The sequence below is a fragment of the Rhincodon typus genome, chromosome 4, assembly GCF_021869965.1.
Source record: "Rhincodon typus isolate 14 chromosome 4, sRhiTyp1.1, whole genome shotgun sequence".
Taxonomy (NCBI): Eukaryota; Metazoa; Chordata; class Chondrichthyes; order Orectolobiformes; family Rhincodontidae; genus Rhincodon; species Rhincodon typus.
Genome location: NC_063335.1, coordinates 21,641,312 through 21,660,791, shown reverse-complemented (window position 1 = coordinate 21,660,791; position 19,480 = coordinate 21,641,312). Strand labels below are relative to the sequence as shown.

General features: G+C 40.1%; 1 protein-coding gene across 1 annotated transcript in view; it reads left to right on the top strand.

Annotated features, from left to right (window-relative positions):
• LOC109938338 (polyamine-modulated factor 1-binding protein 1-like) overlaps positions 1-19,480 on the top strand; it is a 414,237-nt gene that overhangs the window by 233,467 nt on the left and 161,290 nt on the right. The window contains exons 15-18 of the mRNA XM_048595662.1: positions 1,075-1,305; positions 12,481-12,711; positions 16,621-16,743; positions 18,117-18,401. Coding sequence (XP_048451619.1) covers positions 1,075-1,305; positions 12,481-12,711; positions 16,621-16,743; positions 18,117-18,401 — 870 coding nt within the window. The remainder of the gene's footprint in view (positions 1-1,074; positions 1,306-12,480; positions 12,712-16,620; positions 16,744-18,116; positions 18,402-19,480) is intronic.

Genomic DNA, 19,480 nt, shown 5'->3' with positions numbered 1-19,480 from the left:
GCTGCCTCACCAGCCTGTTCTCGCTGCTGCTGCCTCACCGGCCTGTTCTCGCTGCTGCTGCCTCACCAGCCTGTTCTCGCTGCCGGCTGCTGCTGCTTCACCAGCCTGTTCTTTCCTCCGCTGCCTCACCGGCCTGTTATCGCTGCTGCTACTTCACCAGCCTGTTCTCGCTGCTGCTGCCTCACCAGCCTGTTATCGCTGCCGGCTGCTGCTGCTGCCTCACCGGCCTGTTCTCGCTGCTGCTGCCTCACCGGCCTGTTCTCGCTGCCGGCTGCTGCTGCTTCACCAGTCTGTTCTTTCCTCCGCTGCCTCACCGGCCCACTCCTTCCACCGCTGCCTCAGCGGCCTGTTCTCATTGCTGATGTCACCTCCAGCCCATGCTTGACCGGCCATTGCTGCAGGACACTGTCCGTGTGTTCAGCTCCTGCCATGCAGTTCTCAGTCGCTACCTGACTCCTCCTTGACTCCTTAGGTAAGTGGTTAAAAGGTCTGGGTGTCAGGGAGATGGAATTACTATAGAGAGGAGAGTGGAATGAGCATAAGAAGAATAAAAAAGAAAGGAAAAGGAAAGGGAACTGGCGAGCAGAGTTGAGCTCCAAATGGAGCAACCTGATCTGCTGCCATATTTACCAAATGAAAACTGTGCTTGCTGATATTTTTCCACTGATTAAGACAATACTTATTTTTGGACAACAAACAATTACTATGCAGACGAAAGCTTTCTCCATAATTGTATATTAATTGAAGTAAATTTCTCCTGAGTAATATCTTCTGTGAAACCTGTTAATACTGTTCAGTCAAACAAATAGTAAACACATCCTGTTTATAGCATTGATTACTAAAATTAGGAAAAGATTTGTGATGTAAATGTGTCCTTTTATCTCTGACTTCTTCCGGGACTCGTTTGTACATTTTAACCAGTAGAAATGTGACACAATGGCTTCTTGAAAATAAAATTAAAATCTTAAAATGTACCCATTAATCTGATATTTTTGTAGGAAGTTAAACAACTCCAACATAAGCCATTCATTAAAGGCATTGCCATCGAATGAAATAAACTGTTTGCTTCCACAGGCTGAACAACATGAAGATGTTATCCAAAAACAGAATGATGAGATTTTGCATTTAAGAGAGCAGATTGATTGCTTAAACAATGAAAATACACAAATTCATAATCAAGCAAAAGCTTTTGAATCTACTACAGACCTGTTCAAGCAGAAATACCAAGCAAACACTGATAGAATCCAAGAGCTGGAGAAACTTGTGCAGAGCTTTGAAGAAGAATCAAAATATTCAAGTAATCAGGTGTGTTGTCTTTTATGAGTAGTTTTCTGTTGTTGCTTCATTGCATATTAATCATATTAATTCTATGTCTAATGTCACAAAAAAATACATAGACTCTTGTTACTTTGCGATCAAATCATTGCAAAATGAGGGAATGTCTATCAGGAACACTTTTTTTTCCTGAATCACATGGGCAATAATCTACAGAGCACATCATTAGCCTATTAAAGAACATTTTCTTATTTCAAATCTCTTTTTTTTTGTAATTGTCAGTTGTAGTACCCTCTCCACCCAAAATCTTATTCACTTATTTTTGCACTGAGATATCATCACTGCTTTTCTTCCTCAGCTACTGCACCGGATGATAACTTATTCTCAGAGATTTTAACCTCAATTTAGCTACATCATGTGCTCAGTCTTCTAAATTCATTGCATTCCTATTCCACGTTGACATCTTCTTGCATGTAAACTCCCCAACTTATATATTAAACATTTTGATGATCTTGTCTCTCTTGTGCTGTCATTATTTCCATTCCATCAATTACATCACTAATCACATTCTTGTATCACTCTCCAATCACACCTTTCCAGGCTCTCACACTCTACTTCCTTCTGTCTTCCCTGGAAAAATATCAGCCATTTACAATGATGTTTCTCGAATTATAGACCCACTCAAACAGACCTCCTTTGATGTCATTGACCCTGTGGAAACCATGACAGTATTTTAGATTGATCGTTCCTGCAGTCGAGCCCTCATCCCCAATCCTTTGACTTCAAGGGACACATACTTGAACTATATACTACCAATTTTGGCTAATAACGTAAAGTGCTATTGGCAGGATCATCAAGGAACAAAAAGATAACAACCAGCTTATTTTCCCTACAGTAAACTGCTTTCTTAAACCCTTATCCCTGCATCCTCCATTTTGATATCCAACAAAAAGACTGAGGTGCTCATGCACTTGCGTGTCATTGTCATTCTGACAATATGATCAGCTGTCATTGCATCTTTGCTTCCTTGTCCTACATCACTGGGCCGAACCTCATCTGAGATGCAGCCTGCCCTATCCCTAAGCCCGTACTGTTTTCTGGTTTCTCTCCGATCTGTCCGCATAGTCTCTGCAAATTCATATGAAACCCATCTCCTCTTCCCTTGACACTATTTATCTAGCATCCATCCCCTAAATTCTCCCTAAAATCTAAACCTCTTTCTCTCTCTCTCTCACTCTCAGCCTCTCATCCTTCAAGGCACTCCTTTAAAACTACCTCTTTATTGCCTTCATACTTAACTGCCCTAGTTAATAAATGCTGGCCTAGCCAGAGATGCCCACATCCTGTGAGTGAATAAGAAAAAAATTCGCCATTTGACCTAATATCTCTGTATGTGGCTCAGTGTCAAATTTTGCTTGATATTGTTCCTGTGAAGTGACTTGGGATGGTTTATTACACTAAAGACACTATAACACGACAAATTGTTGTTGCTGTTTTTTTTAATTCCCAAGAGAATTTTTTGCAGCTTTTGTGAGATAGCATCTGAGGTATTTCTCCAGACTGTGTTATTGATCGTGCCACTGATAGAAGTAGAAACTAGAGGCACTTCGTTATCATGTCAGTTTTTTTCATATGAACCTAGAGTAAGTGTCTTGAGGGTGCATTTACTTTTGTCTGTATAATACTTGTTAGCATTAATTCAATTCTCCCTTAACCTTACTACACATAGCAAAATTGAATTTTCAAAGGAAAAGGGATATGTATGACCTGATGGAATTCATCGCAGTACAAGAAACCTTTTTCCAATCATGTCTATGCTATTATGTTGCAATTGTTTTAATGTGTTAATTTTATTGCTTTCTGTTTAAGAATTAGATTTTTGAACATTGTCCTCCTAATAGGGTCATAGCCAGCACATTTTCACATGCGTTTCACTTTTTAATGAGTCCTATAATTTTGAGTTATTGTGCAGACCTGATGGACAGCAAAATGTAAAATTAGTGGAACTGATTTTCTTGTCTTTAATATGGGCTTGTGTCACTTCACAGGGTGGTATAGACCAGATAAAAAAGATAGAGAAAAACCTTTATTCTTTTCTCACTTGGTATATATTTGCATCAGACAAGTAAAAAGTAAACAATGTGATTGAAATCATAATGCCTCCTGTTTTAATTTTTCCATCATCCTGTCTTTTGTGATTTTAAAGATCCATGTGGTCACCAAGTTTCTGGGTTACTTCTCGATGCGTGGGAATCTAGTGAAGGGGGGACGTGGGAGGGGAGGGTAGTAACATACATTTTGAATTTAAATATTTTGGAAATTTTTTTCAGTAAACTTAAAAGTTTTGTGCTCTACGTGCTAGAAATCAAGGGAATTCTTAGACCACTCCAGCACTCACCTATCATAGGGTATAGATAAGTTAAGTGCCTAAGTGAAAAAGTGGCACAGAATATAATGTGAGAAATATGTTGGTAGGAAGAATCAAAAAGAAACATTGTCTAAATAGTGAGAGATCCGGCTGTCCCACTTGATGAATGACAAAAGGTTAGAATGCTGGACCAACAAATAACTAGGAAAGCTAATATAATGTTATCATTTATTGAGAGGGGAATTAATGATAAAAGCAAAAAGATTATGATTCTTTTATTCAGGGCACTAGTGAGATCATAACTGGAGCGTTGTGTATAGTATTGGTCTCCTTCTTAAAAGAAGTATGTTTGTGTGCTGGAAGCAGTTTGGAAAAGGATTAGTGAACTGATACCTGGAATGGGTAAGTCTTGTGAGGAAATGTTTGACAGGTAAAGTTTGTATGCGCTAGAATTTAGAAGAATAAGAGGCGACCTGAATGAAACCTACAAAATCCTGAGGGGTCTTCCAGGATGAATGTGGAGAAATGCTTCTTCTTACGGGACACCAGGGTTCACTATTTAGAAATAAGGAGTCATTCATTAAAGACAGAGATGGAGAGAATTATTTTCTTGCACAATATGGCAAGTCTTTAGAATGCTGTTCCTTGAAAGGTGGTGGAGCAGGTCTTGGAATATTTTTAAGGCAGATGTAGATGTATTCAAGGAACTGAAAGGGTACCAAGGGTGAGCGGGAATATAAAGTCATTAGATCAGTCTTGGTCTAATTGAATGCCTTAATGGGCTGAGCTGCCTACTCCTATTCCTAATTCATGTGTTCGTACATTTATGGTTTAGAATGACTACAAACTTTGCGTCCTATGTTTCTGTTGGAATACTGCAATACATATTGGCCTGGAACTATAGCTAAGTTGCATGAGGTTTTTCACTGAAATAACCAACAGAGTGTAAAAGATTGAAAATTTTCAAGCCAATCTTATACACTGGTTCAAAATGGTTATTAAGGCAGCCTTCCCCCTCTTATCCTCTAAAATAATTAGCTATTCCACAGATTAAAGTAATCATTTTGATAAACCTCCTTTATTTCTGCCTGGCCTTTAAGGAGACTTGTAAAATGATTTTTTTTTGGTGCATGGGGCATTCATAGACAATATTTAAACATTTAAAAATATTTAAATATATTTATTCAAATACTGACTTATATGTGAATTAAACTAGCAAATTGTTCTGTACCACATTTTTAAAGGCATGCTGAAATATTTAAAATCAGTATACTTACTTATGGTGAACTTAACACTAATTTAAAACATTTTAGTTTGTTAGTGAATCGATTTTCACTTGAAATATTAAGTAAAACTCTACCAGTTTGCCATTCATAAAGATATCTAGAAGAAATTTAAACAAGATCAGAAATTGATGGAAAATCTCAGCAGATCTGAGTTCTGAAGAAAGGTCACTGGACCCGAAATATTAACTCTGCTTTCTCTCCACAGATGTTGCCAGACCTGCTCAGTTTTTCCAGCAATTTCTGATTTTGTTTTTGATTACCAGCATCTGCATTCTTTATAACACAGTGTGGAGCTGGATGAACACAGCAGGCCAGGCAGCATCAGAGGAGCAGGAAAGTTGATGTTTCGGCTCCACACTGTGTTATTTCTGACTCCAGCATCGGCAGTTCTTACTATCTCGGCAGTTCTTTGTTTTTTTTCTTTTAGAAATAATTTTAAATGTAAATTTGTTTTGAAATTATATTTTAAAACATAGCCTGGTTTTATTGGTTTGAACTTAGAACGTAGAATAGCACAGAACAGGAACAGACGCTTTGGCCCAAAATGTCTGTGCTGACCATGACGCTATTCTAAACTAATCCCGTCTGCCTGCCAATGGTCCGTATCCCTCTATTCTCTATCTGCTCCAAGTGTCTATCTAAATGCCTCTTAAACTTTGCTATCATATCTGCTTCTACCACCTCCCCTGGCCGCGCATTCCAGGAACCTACGATGCTCTGTGTAAAAAGAATTTTGTCATACACTTTTAAACTTTCCATCTCTCATCTTAAAGCTATGCCTCCTAGCATTTGACATTTCCATCCTGGGAAAGAGACATGACTATTCACCTTATCAATGCCTGTCATTCTTTTACATACTTCTACCAGGTTGTCCCCTCAGCTTCCAGCGCTTTAGTAAAAACAAATCAAATTTGTCCATTTTTTCTCATCTCTGATACAGTCCAATCCAGGCAACATCTAGTAAAGCTCTTTCACACCGTCTCCACACCCTTCCTGTAATGTGGCATCCAAAACTGTGCACAGTACTTCAAATATTGCCGGACCAAAGTCTTACATAGTTGCAACATAACTTGCCAGCTTTTATAGTCAGTGGCCTGACTGACAAAGGCAAGCATACAGTACATCTTTTTATCACCTTATCTACTTGTGTTGCCACCTTCGGGGAGCTGTGGATTTGGACCCCGAAATTCCTCTGAAAATCAATGCTCCTAAGGGTTCAGCCCTTATACTTTTATTTCCTCTTGCATTTGATCTCCCAAAATGCATCACTTTCAATATCTCCAGTTTCTGCCTAATACTGTTATAATTCACCCAGTTTAACACTTTCACCTGAAGATCAGTCCTATCCTTTTCTATAACTATCTTAAAACTTACGGAATTATGATCACTGTTTTCAAAATGCACCCCATTAAAACTTTGATCACCTGGTCTGGCTCATTCCCCAATCAATGTCTAATATGGCCCCTTCCCTAGTTGGATTGTTTCAAACATCACTCCTGGATGCATCTAACAGACTCTGTCACATCTAAGCCCCTGGCTGTAAGGGAGTCCCAGTGAATACTGGAGAAATTAAAATCACCCACTTCCACAACCCTGTTGTTTTTACATCTTTGGTTCATGGAAGGTTTTACATTCAATGAGATGCAATTTAATTTGAGAAATAATTGAGCAAAATGAAATTCAGGCTTGTAAACCAGGGCTTATCACCTACCATTACACTGTAATCGGCCATTGAGGAATTACCTTGACCTGACTGGGAAACAATGTTTTCAGAAGCTCAAGGATAGCGTAGAGACAATGGCAGAGGCACATAGTGTGATCCACGAAGATTTTAAGAGAAACTATTGAGCAGGCATTGTGCTGCAGGTCACACTGAATATTACCACTGCTTTCTGCTTTGACTTTTGTTCAATCTGAGGCATGTACTTAAGTAAAAGTAAGTTAGCTGAGTTGACTGGATGGCTAGTTTGCAATGCAGAGTGATGCCAACAGTGTGAGTTCAATTTCCGTACTGTCTGAGGTTACCATGAAGGTTCTTCCTTCTCAAACTCTTCCCTCACCTGAGACATTATGACCCTCAGGTTAAACCACCACCAGTTATCTCTCTTAAATGAGAGTGGGACTGTAGAACTTAATTTTAATATAGGTAACTGGTACCTTTTCTGCATAACTTTTTTTTTTAAGGTCAAAAAATATTTGAAGCTTTCATCAGTTTGATGTGGATGTTAGGGATGACATCTGAATCAGGCAAGTTTCACCTGAGTCCTTCTGACCCCAACATATAACACATTCTGGAACTTGATCTGAGCCGCCTATGAGAACACTTCCATTGAAGAGGCAGCTTTGAATCACTCCATCCTTACAGACAAAATATGATCCATATCTTTCTAATAGACTTGCTGTTCCTTTCAAAGACCATCATCTCTCTTCAAAATTTAATTCCTCTTTTTAAGTATTGCCTCTGAAGAATGTGGTCATTTGTTTATATTTACAATGTGAGCATGAAGTAACAAAGTCCACATTAACATGTCAGATAAATTCCAATGAACCACACAGTGCTGTGCCTGATGTGGTGGCCACATCTCTAGACCACTTATATGCTGTGGCTCCCATGTGACCAGGAATCAAATGAAGACAGCCTGCTCACTTCTGCATATTAATGATTGAGAATTAAGTACACAGGACACAATTTCAATATTTGCAGATGGTGCAAAACATGGGAGCTTTGTGAACTGTGAGGAAGGTAGACTTGAAGAGGACATGGACTGGCTTGTGGAATGGATGAACAAGATATAGTGCAGAGAAATGTGTTTTGGAAGGATATATAAGGAGAGGCAATTTAAAATAAAAGGTAGAATTCTAAAGGCGTTGCAGGAAGAAAGAAACCTGCAAGTTGATGTGTGCAAGTCATTAAAACCGGTAGAGCAGATTTACGAAATCATTACAATGGCATTATGGACTCTGAACTTTATAAATACAGAACAAAAGCAAGCATATTATGATGAAACCTTATAAAACATTCCTTCATCCTCAACTGAAATACTGTATCCAAATTTGGGCATCCCACTTTAGGATGTACATGGAGTCTTTAGAAGGGTGTGCAAAATATATGAGAGAGCAAGAACTGCAGATGGTGGAGTCAGAGATAACAAAGTGTGGAGCTGGAGGAACACAGCAGGCTAGACAGCATCAGCGGAACAGGAAAGCTGACGTTTCGGGTCAGGACCCTTCTTCAGACCTGAAACGTCAGCTTACCCGTTCCTCTGGTGCTGCCTGGCCTGCTGCATTCCTCCAGCTCCACGCCGTGTTATCTGTGCAAAATATATGTGAGAGTTTGGCTCTTGGTTTGTGTGGAAGGGGGAGTTTATAAAGGGGTTAGTGTTTTCATTAATAGCGCTATATGCCAATGTTTTATGTTTATCTATTTACTTGTAATAAGTAATACTTCTTGTTCAGTACAGAAATCTGGTCCATGCTTTTTATCAACATTAGTCTGAAAGCCAGGTAAATTGGGCTATTGTGTGTAATTTAAAAAAAAAAATGGTTGGCTCAGTGGTTACCAGTGCTGCCTCACAGCGCCAGGGACCCGGTTCGATAGCAGCCTCAGGCGACTATCTGTTTGGAGTTTGCACATTCTCCGGTGTATGCGTGGGTTTCCTCCAGGTGCTCCAGTTTCCTCGCACAGTCCAAAGATGTGCAGGCTAGGTGGATTGGCCATGCTAAATTGCTCATAGTGTTCAGGGATATGTAAATTAGGTGGGTTATAGGGGTGTGGGTCTGGGTGGGATGCTCTGAGGGTCGGTGTGGACTTGTTGGGCCGAAGGGCCTGTTTCCACACTGTAGGGATGCTATGGAACTATGGAATGTGGTATGACTTCAGGGACAGACCCCCTTATCACTTATCCTTAGGCCTTCACAATACATCTTATTAAACCAGATTCCAGGTTTCAGCTCCTGCACCACTTATTCACCACTAAGTCCCCTGCTAAAGGAAGGGGGACTTCTCTACCTTACACTGAGTATCCATGGGAATGCACTTAAATCCCTTAATGCCTGTATACTTAACACTCGGTTGTTTATATAAAGCCTGTGGCTCTGATTAGCTGGGTGGGCAGTCTTAACTGATGTCTTTTCTATCCAATGATCGATACCAAACTTTCAAATAGCCCAGTACACAGCCTTCGACCATCATTTTTCAAGGGTATTCCTTATCAAACGATCTCTGCAAGCAGCTGCATTTGCTTCTGCTTCAATAGAATCTATTGTATGCATTTCACAAGATCCTTTTCTCTGTTGTTTAACTTCATTACCTTGGATATACTCCTTCTTAATGCTACTTTTGCTTAAGCTTGTGGTTTAACATTAAATATCAAATAACAGAAAGCTGCTGTTTCAGCTAAAAATCTTCGTCAGCCATTTTATGTCAACTGAAAGCCACTTTTTCGGTTATTTTATGTTAATTTCAGTCATGGGCTGCCGTAACAGATCGATCAGAGTGATGGAGATAGATGGTTTGGTGGCAAGCGATCATCTGAGCCGAGTAATTCGGCAGTTTTATTTTTGCGAAACCTTTTTAATAAAACAAGCATCAAATAGAAGATAGGCCCTTTATTTACAAATGCAAAGAGACTAACGCTTGTTTCAGATCTGGGACTTAATGTCTCTTTTAATGCTTAAACTAATATGCCAAGCAGCTAACTATCAGCTCAGACTTATGGCCATGATTTTGCCCACTCTGAAACAACATCATTCAGTCACTGTGCCGTTGTTTCTTTTTTATTCATTCATGGGATGTAGGTGTTACTGGTTGGGCCAGAATTTATTCCGCATCCCTAGTTGCCCTTAGAAGGTGGTGATTAGCTGCCTTCTCAAAGATCTGTAATCCATTTTGTGTAGGTACACCCACAATGCAATCAGAAAGCGAGTTGTGGGATTGTAAACCAGCGGCCGTGAAGGAACAGCAATATATTTCCACATCAGGATGGTAAGTGATTTGAAGGGGAACTTGCAAATGATGGTGTTTCTGTGCATTTGTTGCCCTTGTCCTTCTAGACTAAAGTAGTTGTGGATTTGGAAAGTGTTATCTAAGGACCTTTGGTGAATTTCTGCAGTGCTTCTTGTAGATAATACACACTGCTGCTACTGAGTATCGATGATGGAGCAAGTGAATGTTTGTGTTTGTGATGCTAGTGAAGCAGGCTGCTTTGCCCTGGATGGTGTGAAGCTTCTTGAGTGTTGCTAGGGCTGACTCTGGGAAGTGGAGAGAATTCCATCACACTCCTGAATTGTGCCTTGTACATGGTGGAAAGCCTTTGAGAGTCAGAAGGTGAGTTGCTTGTCGCTGGATTCCTAGCCTTTGATCTGCTTTTGTAGCCACAGTATTTGTGGCTAGCCCAGCTGAGTTTCTGGTCAGTGGTAACCCCCAGAATGTTGATAGTGAGAGGAGATTCAGTGTTGATATACCATTGAATGTCAAGGAGCAATAATTATGTTCTCTCTTGTTGGAGATGGTCATTGCCTGCCATTTGTGTGACATAAACGTTACTTGCCACTTGCCAGCCCTAAACTGAATATTGTGCAGTTCTTACCGCAACAGATAGGGGCTGCTTCAGTATCTGAGGAGTTGCCAATGCTGTTGAACATTCAGCAATCTTCAGCGAACATCCGTACTTTTACTATAATGAAGGGAAGGTCATTGATGAAGTAGCTGAAGATGGGCCAAGGATACTCCACTGAACAATTCCTGTATAGATATCCTGTATTGAGAGGGCTGACCTCCATCAACCACAACTGTCTTCCTTTGTGCTAGGTACAACTCTCACCAGCAGAGACGTTCTCCCCTTTTTTACCCCATTGACTTCAGTTTTGCTAGGGGTCCTTGATGCCACACTTGGTGAGATGTGGCCTTGATGTCAAGGGCTGTCATTCTTGCCTCACCTCTGGAATGCAGCTTTTTTGACCATATTTGAACCAAGGCTATAATGAAGTTAGGAGTTGATTGGCCCTCTCTGAACCCATACTGAGTGTCAGTGGCAAGTTGTTGTTAAGCAAGTGCAGCTTGATAGCACTGTTGATGACATCTTCCCATCACTTTACTAAAATTGGAGAATAGACTGAGTTGGATTTGTCCTGCTTTTTGTGAATGGGGGCAATTTTTCACATTGTTATTTTTCACATTGTCCATTTTTGTCATGTACTGAAACAGCTTGGCAAAGGCGTAGCAAGTTCTGGAGCACATATGTTCAGGACTACTGCCAGAATGTTGTCAAGACTCCGGATCCAACGCATCATCCTCCGACACTTCTGCCATCTGCAATCCGACCCCACCACCAAAGACATCTTTCCCTCCCCACCCTTATCTGCTTTCCGGAGGGACAACTCTCTCCGTGACTCCCTTGTCCGCTCCACACTCCCCTCCAGCTCCACCACACCCGGCACTTTTCCCTGCAACCGCAGGAAGTGCTACACCTGCCCCCATACCTCCTCCCTCACCCCCATCCCAGGCCCCAAGAAGACTTTCCACATCAAGCAGATGTTCACCTGTATACTGCATCCGCTGTACCCGGTGTGGCTTTCTCTACATCGGGGAAACCAAGCGGAGACTCGGGGACCGCTTTGCAGAACACCTACGCTCGGTTCGCAACAAACAACTGCACCTCCCAGTCGCGAACCATTTCAACTCCCCCTCCCATTCCTCAGACGACATGTCCATCCTGGGCCTCCTGCAGTGCCACAACGATGCCACCCGAAGGTTGCAGGAACAGCAACTCATATTCCGCTTGGGAACCCTGCAGCCCAATGGTATCAATGTGGATTTCACAAGTTTCAAAATCTCCCCTCCCCCCACCGCATCCCAAAACCAGTCCAACTCGTCCCTGCCTCCCTAACCTGTTCTTCCTCCCACCTATCCCCTCCTCCCACCTCAAGCCGCACCTCCATCTCCTACCGACCAACCTCATCCCGCCCCCTTGACCTGTCCGTCCTCCCTGGACTGACCTATCCCCTTCCTAACTCCCTACCTACACTCACCTTTCCTGGCCCCATCCCCGCCTCTTCGACCTGTTTGTTTCCTCTCCACCTATCCTCTCCTCTATCCCTCTTCTATCCGCCTCCCACTCTCTCCCTATTTATTTCAAAACCCCCTTCCCCTCCCCCTTTTCTGATGAAGGGTCTAGGCCCGAAACGTCAGCCTCTCTGCTCCTATGATGCTGCTTGGCCTGCTGTGTTCATCCAGCCCTGCACCTTGTTGTCTCGGATTCTCCAGCATCTGCAGTTCCTACTATCTCTGTTGTCAAGACTCGTTGCCTTTGCAGACTCCTTTGCCTTACCTCCAGCCATTTCTTGATATCATGTAGAGTGAATCAAACTGGCTAAAGGCTGGCATTGTGATTTGGGGACTGTATATAAAGTCAACATTGGGATCTTGGAGATGATGCTTGCAATGTTCTTTTCTGGAAATACTTATAAGACAATAAAGATAATGCAACAGTCTCATAAATAATTAATGTTTTCAAAATTAGATTGTTCATTCTCTGAATTTGCTTTTGACAGATATTTGAGCTGAATGATACAGTCCATAAATTAAAAGATGAAATGATGACCTTGCAACATCGATATGAAGAAAAGTGTAGCCAAATTGAAACTTGTGAAGAAATGATTGATCAACTGTCAGAAGAGTTGAATGCAAGTCAAGAGAACTTACAGAAAAACAAAGACCACACTGCTCAGTGTGAACAATTGATTGACATATTAAAAGAGAAGGTCCAGAAAATGCAAAGAGAGGTTAATATATTTAAATTGATCAATTTGTGTTGCGACCTCAAATAAAACTTTGTGAAGGTTCTGTTAAAAAAAAGTTCAATTGTGAGTTGTTAAGAATGAAATGCTCAAGATCAGTATCTGTCTAAATGGATCAATAGTGACATTTCCCATTGTGAATTATTTGCCATCTAATATCTGGAACATTACATGCTGTTGATTTATGAGGCTATATTTTAAATTGGGCACATGGAGGTTTAGATGAACCAGTTCACCTCTTTTCCCCATAACTTGGTTGAGCAGGAAAGTGACAAGTTCTGCCGTTTTCATGCAGGTGGTCAGTTTAGAAATGGCTTAGAAGTCCCCATCACCACATTGGGACCCAATTTAGCTATTTAAAAAAAACCTACCAATTTCTAGTGAGGATCTTTAAATAGCCAGCAACCTAGTTTTGGCCAGGCTGGCAATATTAAAATATAGAAAGTTGATTCTGATTTTCCAAAATGCCCTAAATTTCGTGATATCCCAACAGATTGTAAGTTAACAAATATAACTCCATTCCAAGGAAGGAGGGAAGGAAAGAACAAGGAAATATAATCTAGTTAGCCTGATAACAGTTGTCAGGAAAATGTTAAATCTTTTATTTTGGAATTCATAGCAATGAAATCTCACTTGCATCTCAGTCACATGTGGATTTATATAAACAGGCTGCCTTTAGTTCATCCAAGTCCACAAAGGTAGAACTGTTCAAGAGTCACCGCATCAGTCACATCCCTCACCGGTTTATTTAGCTTAATTGCATTTGTGATTATGCATATTTTAATTTAATAGTAATATTTGAATTGGTGAGTAGCAATCACAGATATGTCACCTTACGTTCTTTAATGGGGAGATGTGTGAAGGTATGCGGTGCTTTTTGAATGGGGACCCTGAGATCACTGGAGTGATGTGCACAATGCATTGCTGCTAAGAATGGATTTATTCAAAGTTGATTTTTTAAAACTTCATTTGTGGGATGTGGTGCCATTGACTGGGTGGCATTTATTGCCCGTCCTAAGTTGCCCTTGATGGTGGCGGTGAGCTGCCTTCTTGAACCGCTGCAGTCCAGGTGGTGGGTTTAATCAGATGTGTTCTTCTAGGCAGCTCAAAGAGAGCAACCAGTCCTACTGATTGAGAAGTGTTCAGGTGAAATGTACCAGGACAAGATGTTCATTGGATTTCACAGCATCTTGATAAGATATTGAACTCCTGAGGCAGCCCCAGCCCCAGCCCCAGCCCCAGCCACTTCCCTGTACAGCCTGGCACCATTCTGCTCTGAACCTTCCTCCTCTTCTTCCATTTCTTCCTCCTCCACTCTTCAAGGTCTGCACCTCTTTGGAGAATACAGCCATGCACCAAATTGCATGAGGCCCTGCAGGATTGTATTTGAGGGCACCACCCAACCAGAATGGTGTAACTTCAGAATTCTGACATTCTACTCAATGATGATCCTTGTGAGAGTTCAGCTTTTTAGCACCTCAGTCTCTTGTGTTCACAGCTCCGTTGAACATTTAAGGATTGTAAACCTTGATGGTTGATGAACCTCACAGGGCATGCACTCAGTGCCATGATGGCCATATGGGTGCAATTGACTATGCCTTGCACCTATTGGAATCCAGCAATGGAAGCGAAATCCACTGCTCATTGTAACTGGGACACTTCACCCTTTTAAAATTGTGTGTAGTGCCCATCTCTTGAAAATAAGGCAACAGAGACCTTTGAGACACAGCAGTGTGCTGCTGCTTAGAATCACAGTCATAGAGATGTACAGCACAGAAACAGACCCTTCAGCCCAACTCGTCCATGCTGACCAGATATCCTAAACAAATCTAGTCCCATTTGCCAGCATTTGGCTCATATCCTTCTAAATGCTAAATTCATGAACACACCCAGATGCCTTTTTCATGTTATAATTGTACCAGCCTCCTCCACTTCCTCTGGCAGCTCATTCCATACATGCAGCATTGCATGAAAATGTTGCCCCTTAGGTCCCTTTTAAATCTTTCCCATCTTGTCTTAAACCCTATGCCCTCTAGTTTTGTACTCTCCAACCCTGTGGAAAAAAAAACATGTCTATATACCCTATCCATGCCCCTCAGGATTTCATAAGATTGTCCCTCAGCCTCCGACTCTCCAGAAAAAATAGCCCCAGCCTGTTCAGCTTCTCTCTATAGTTGAGACCCTCCAATCCCAGCAATATCCTCGTACATCTTTTCTGAACATTTTCAAGTTTAACAACATCTTTCCTATAGGAGGGAGACCAGAATTGAATGCAGTATTCTAAAAGTGGCCTAACCAATGTCCTGTGCAGCCACAACATGATGTCCTAACTCCTATACTCAATGCACTGACCAATGAAAGCAAGCATACCAAAAGCCTTCTTCACCATTCTATCCACCTGCAACTCCACTTTCAAGGAACTATAAACCTGCACTCCAAGTCTCCTTGTTCAGCAACATACCTCAGGACCTTCCCATTAAGTTATAAGTCCTGCTTGAGAGACATCATGGCAGGTGGTCCTTAGAATGAGCCAAAGCAAAAGAAATTGAAGGCCACAAAACATTCATCTTTGCAGTTGGATTGTAATGACAACAGCTGTCACCCAAGCTTCAAAACCTCAAACTTAAGCTGCTCATTGTTGACAACACTTCTTATTGTAATAGTTGTCCGAGACATAGGAAGGCCCCACAACACAAAGGATGCTCATTCCACAGGTCTGAGGCATCCTGCCGCACTTCTATTTCATCGCAAAGTTAAAAAATAATTAAGTATCACTATATTGTGAGACAGTGTAGCTTCTTTCTGTGACCTAACGTTCTTCCTGCAAAAGAAATGAAATGAAGCAGCGATACACAAGGCAAAATTTAACAGATGGCAGAGATTCCCAGTGCACCAGCCAAAAAGCCATTGGAAAACGCATCCTGCAGCCAGTAAATACTCCAAGGAGCATTAATTGGCATGATTTGAGCCTGTTTCCCTCACTTGAGTGGAAGTATCACCTTCGATGCCTACTGACTAATGTGATTGGCCAACAGTTCTGTAGTTACAGCAATAACATGAGACTTGGACCCCAAGCAGCTCCCAAATTCTAAAGACAGTATCTTCCTGTTTCAAAGTAAATTGTTTGGTTGTCAATATACCTTTGACCGGTATCAGGAACAATGATGAGGAAGTCCTGGCTTCCAGCTGCTGGTCAGTCACTCCCACGATTGTTCACAGGTTAGTACAGATCAAGGAAATTATGATCATGCCATTTGATATTCTTTTACCAATTTTCCTAAATCTGTGTCCCTTGTTACTGATTCTTACTATGGTGGATCCAAACTTATCTAACTGAATGGATTGGCATAAATAAAACAAATGATCATTTTTATCCAAGTGTGGTAAAATATTTTATCCATGCTTTGTTGCAAATAAAAATAGTAACTATTAAATTTAGTTGTATCTCTGTAAGGGTTTTTTTTTAAATGATGGCCTCAGAATATATTAAAAAGAAAGGCGTGGACCTTGAACCAAATTAAAATTCATTAATGAAATAAAAGTAACAAAGTAGCATAACTTTGCTAATTTGAATTGTTAAGACAATGTTAATAGGAATCATTCAGTCAATTCTGAGGGGAGAACTTGTGATAGTAATAGATGCGGAGAATTGCAGTGTTTCATTTAAACAAAGCATTATAACTACACTTGGAGTGATGAACCAGTTATAAATTTTTGAAGTGAAAAGTTCTTTTAGTATCTTGGGAATGAATGGAAAGATGAACAGTTTTTCTTTTAAGTATGGTGGAAAAGTGTGACAGCAAATACGTGTGTGGCACATGTAGGTATGATATATCCACAAATTCTAACTTGGACATGTTTCCCCCAAATTTTATGTTCTCTATTATTATTTAGATTACTGATCAAGAAGACGCAATACAACAACTCCAATCAGACTTGACACAGTGTCAAATCAACCATAGTCATTCCAATGAAGAGTATAATACGCAGACTAGACACATTGAATATTTGCAGAAGGTCAGATTTGTATCCAATATCTGCATAATAATCAGAGCTCTTTAAAGAACACTTTTTGTTTATTTATTCTTGCCCTCTCCGATTAATTTTTTGAACTGCAAGCAACTTGTAATCTGCATTCCAAATGTCATGCATAAGGGACGTTTGTGTGGCTTCTTAACAAAAAATGCCTGTTAAACCACAGCTATGTATCTGAATTTTATAACTTCCTCATTTTGTAAAGTAATTTGAACAATGAAGGCTCTTACATGTAATATGAATAAGTAAGCTGACGTTATTGCTACTTCCATATAAATTTATAGCTAACTCTCAATAAAGTATAAAAGTATGTTTGTTTGAAGCTACTTTTTTCTACCCATTTGATTTATCAATTTTAAGATTCTTGGCATATTGAACTTCATTTAGGACGTCTAATCTAATCTTAGTGCACTGCAATTTTTTTGATGGAATTCTTTCTCCTTGTCTCTGGGAAGGCCCTAAATGAAATGAGTTTGAATAGTTTCAAATGGGACCAGATTTTAGATCCATAGAACAAAATGTTCATAATGTTGTGTAAATTAGCATTCATTTGGCATAATTATTTTATGTTTTAAATGTCAGGATGGTCCTTCTCTTCTTGGGCCAACCGGCTTTTGTTAACACCCATTCCAACATTCAGAAGGTATGAGCAGTCAGCTCTCCAATTGTTTGATGACCAAATTTCTGGCTGCTGGCAGTCCTGATATGCTACATCTCAGGCACTGCAGAAAAATATTTAAACTAGTTGGCACATATTAGACAAACAGGAGGCTGGAAAAATCCAGCAAGGCAGGCTGCATCTGGAGGAAAGGAGAAGTCAATGTTTCGAGTATTACCCTTCTTTAAGAAAGAAGCACATATTATTGTGAATTCAGCTTAAATTGAGTAACTCGTGGAAAAGACCAATCTTACATCTAAAATTTGACTTATGCAATGCAATTGATTAGTTGTGAAAGTTGATCTCCCATTGAATTACTTATAAAGGTGAAGTCATTTTGGGTAATATCAGCAATACTGGAGGCAGCAAACTAGCATCCATTTTACAATTCTCCTCATTTCCTTTTCATTGAGTTAACTTTCTTAAACAGTATAGAAATTTAGGCAGAATCGATAACCAACTGAATCAGACATTGACTATATGAATCTGTAACCGTTTTGACATAATCATCATTCTACCAATTAAACATTTGGAATGTTTGTTAAAAATGTTCATTGATACCCTTGGTTGATTATGTTTTTATACTTAAATATCTTGTAATAATTCTCATTGCAGGAATTTACTCAGAAATTAAATGCACTGCATAAACTTTGATTGATAGTATCCCATGATATTTTTCATATCTTATTTTTACCAGGCACTTGCAAGTGTGAAAAATGTTTGCAATGAAAAAATCAGTGAAGTTGAACAATATGAGCAAACCATATTTGATCTCAGAACAGGGATAGCAAAATCTTCTGACCAGCAAAACAGCTATATAGATGAAGTGGAAAATCTTCAAAAAACTTTGAAAACCCTTCAACTGAGTGGAGCAGCTTCTGATCATAAGCATAAACTAGAACTCGTACAACTGCAGCAACAGATTACCCAACTTGAAAATGATCTTAGAGATTCACAGAGAGCTTGCAACCAAAAGAATCAGGTTTGTTTCACATTTGATAATGAGAATTGTTAGGATGCTTGATGTAAATCTCCTCATGATATCTACAAATAGTCATTTTAACTTTGGTGAAAGATCAGCACATTGTGCCTTCTGTTGATCTGCTGAAATTACAGAGGCTGGTATGGAGAACACGCAAAGAAATTTCCAGTTGGTTTGATTTTTCTGAGACTTCACACTAAGAAAATAAAACCGTATAATTTGATAACAATATAAATTTGCTGCCTTAAGCAGTCAGAATTAATTAAGATGACAGGTGGATAGTCAAACCGATTTAATTGACACCAGGCACCAGATCTAAGTGTACTAACATTTAGTTTTTCATGTGTCTTTCAGGACATGATTCTGATCAGTTACTCAAACTGTGGCTCCTTAACTGTATAGTTTTCTCTTAAAGTTTATTTCGACCTGAAACTTTGCCAAATAATGTCTTTGAAATGTTGATTTATCTGACATTTATGATGATAATGGTGAAATTGACTTACTCTGGAAAAATAAATGGAGCCTAATGTTTGATCTAATGCTGTTGAAATGTGGCTGAATTTATCAAAATTCAGATTTATGAATAGTGTTATCACCATAGATGCTTATTTCTAATTTGCATCTTTCTTTTCTGATGATAGTTAATACTGCTGTGCTACAGGTGAAAGCAGAAGGGGAGAGTGCAAAACCCTGACTTTAGAACCCTTTTCTTCAGGGCATCTCTTGTCTTCCAAGCCCAAAAGTCTTGGCTCCAGCATTGGTCTCCTGAGTCACTTATGGACACACTAATTATAGAACATAGAACATAAAACAGTACAGCACATTCAAGGTTCTTCGGCCCACGATGTTGTGCCAAACTCTTACCTTAATCCTAAGGTCTATCTAACCTCCATCCCTACCTTATACTATCATCCATATGCCTATTTAATAGCCTCATTAAGGCCAACTCCACTACCCTCTCCAGCAATGCATTCCATGCCCCTACCACTCTCTGACCTCTCCCCTATATCTACCTCCACTCACTTTAAAACTATGCCCCCTTGTGATAGCTACCTCCACCCTAGGAAAAAGGCTCTGGC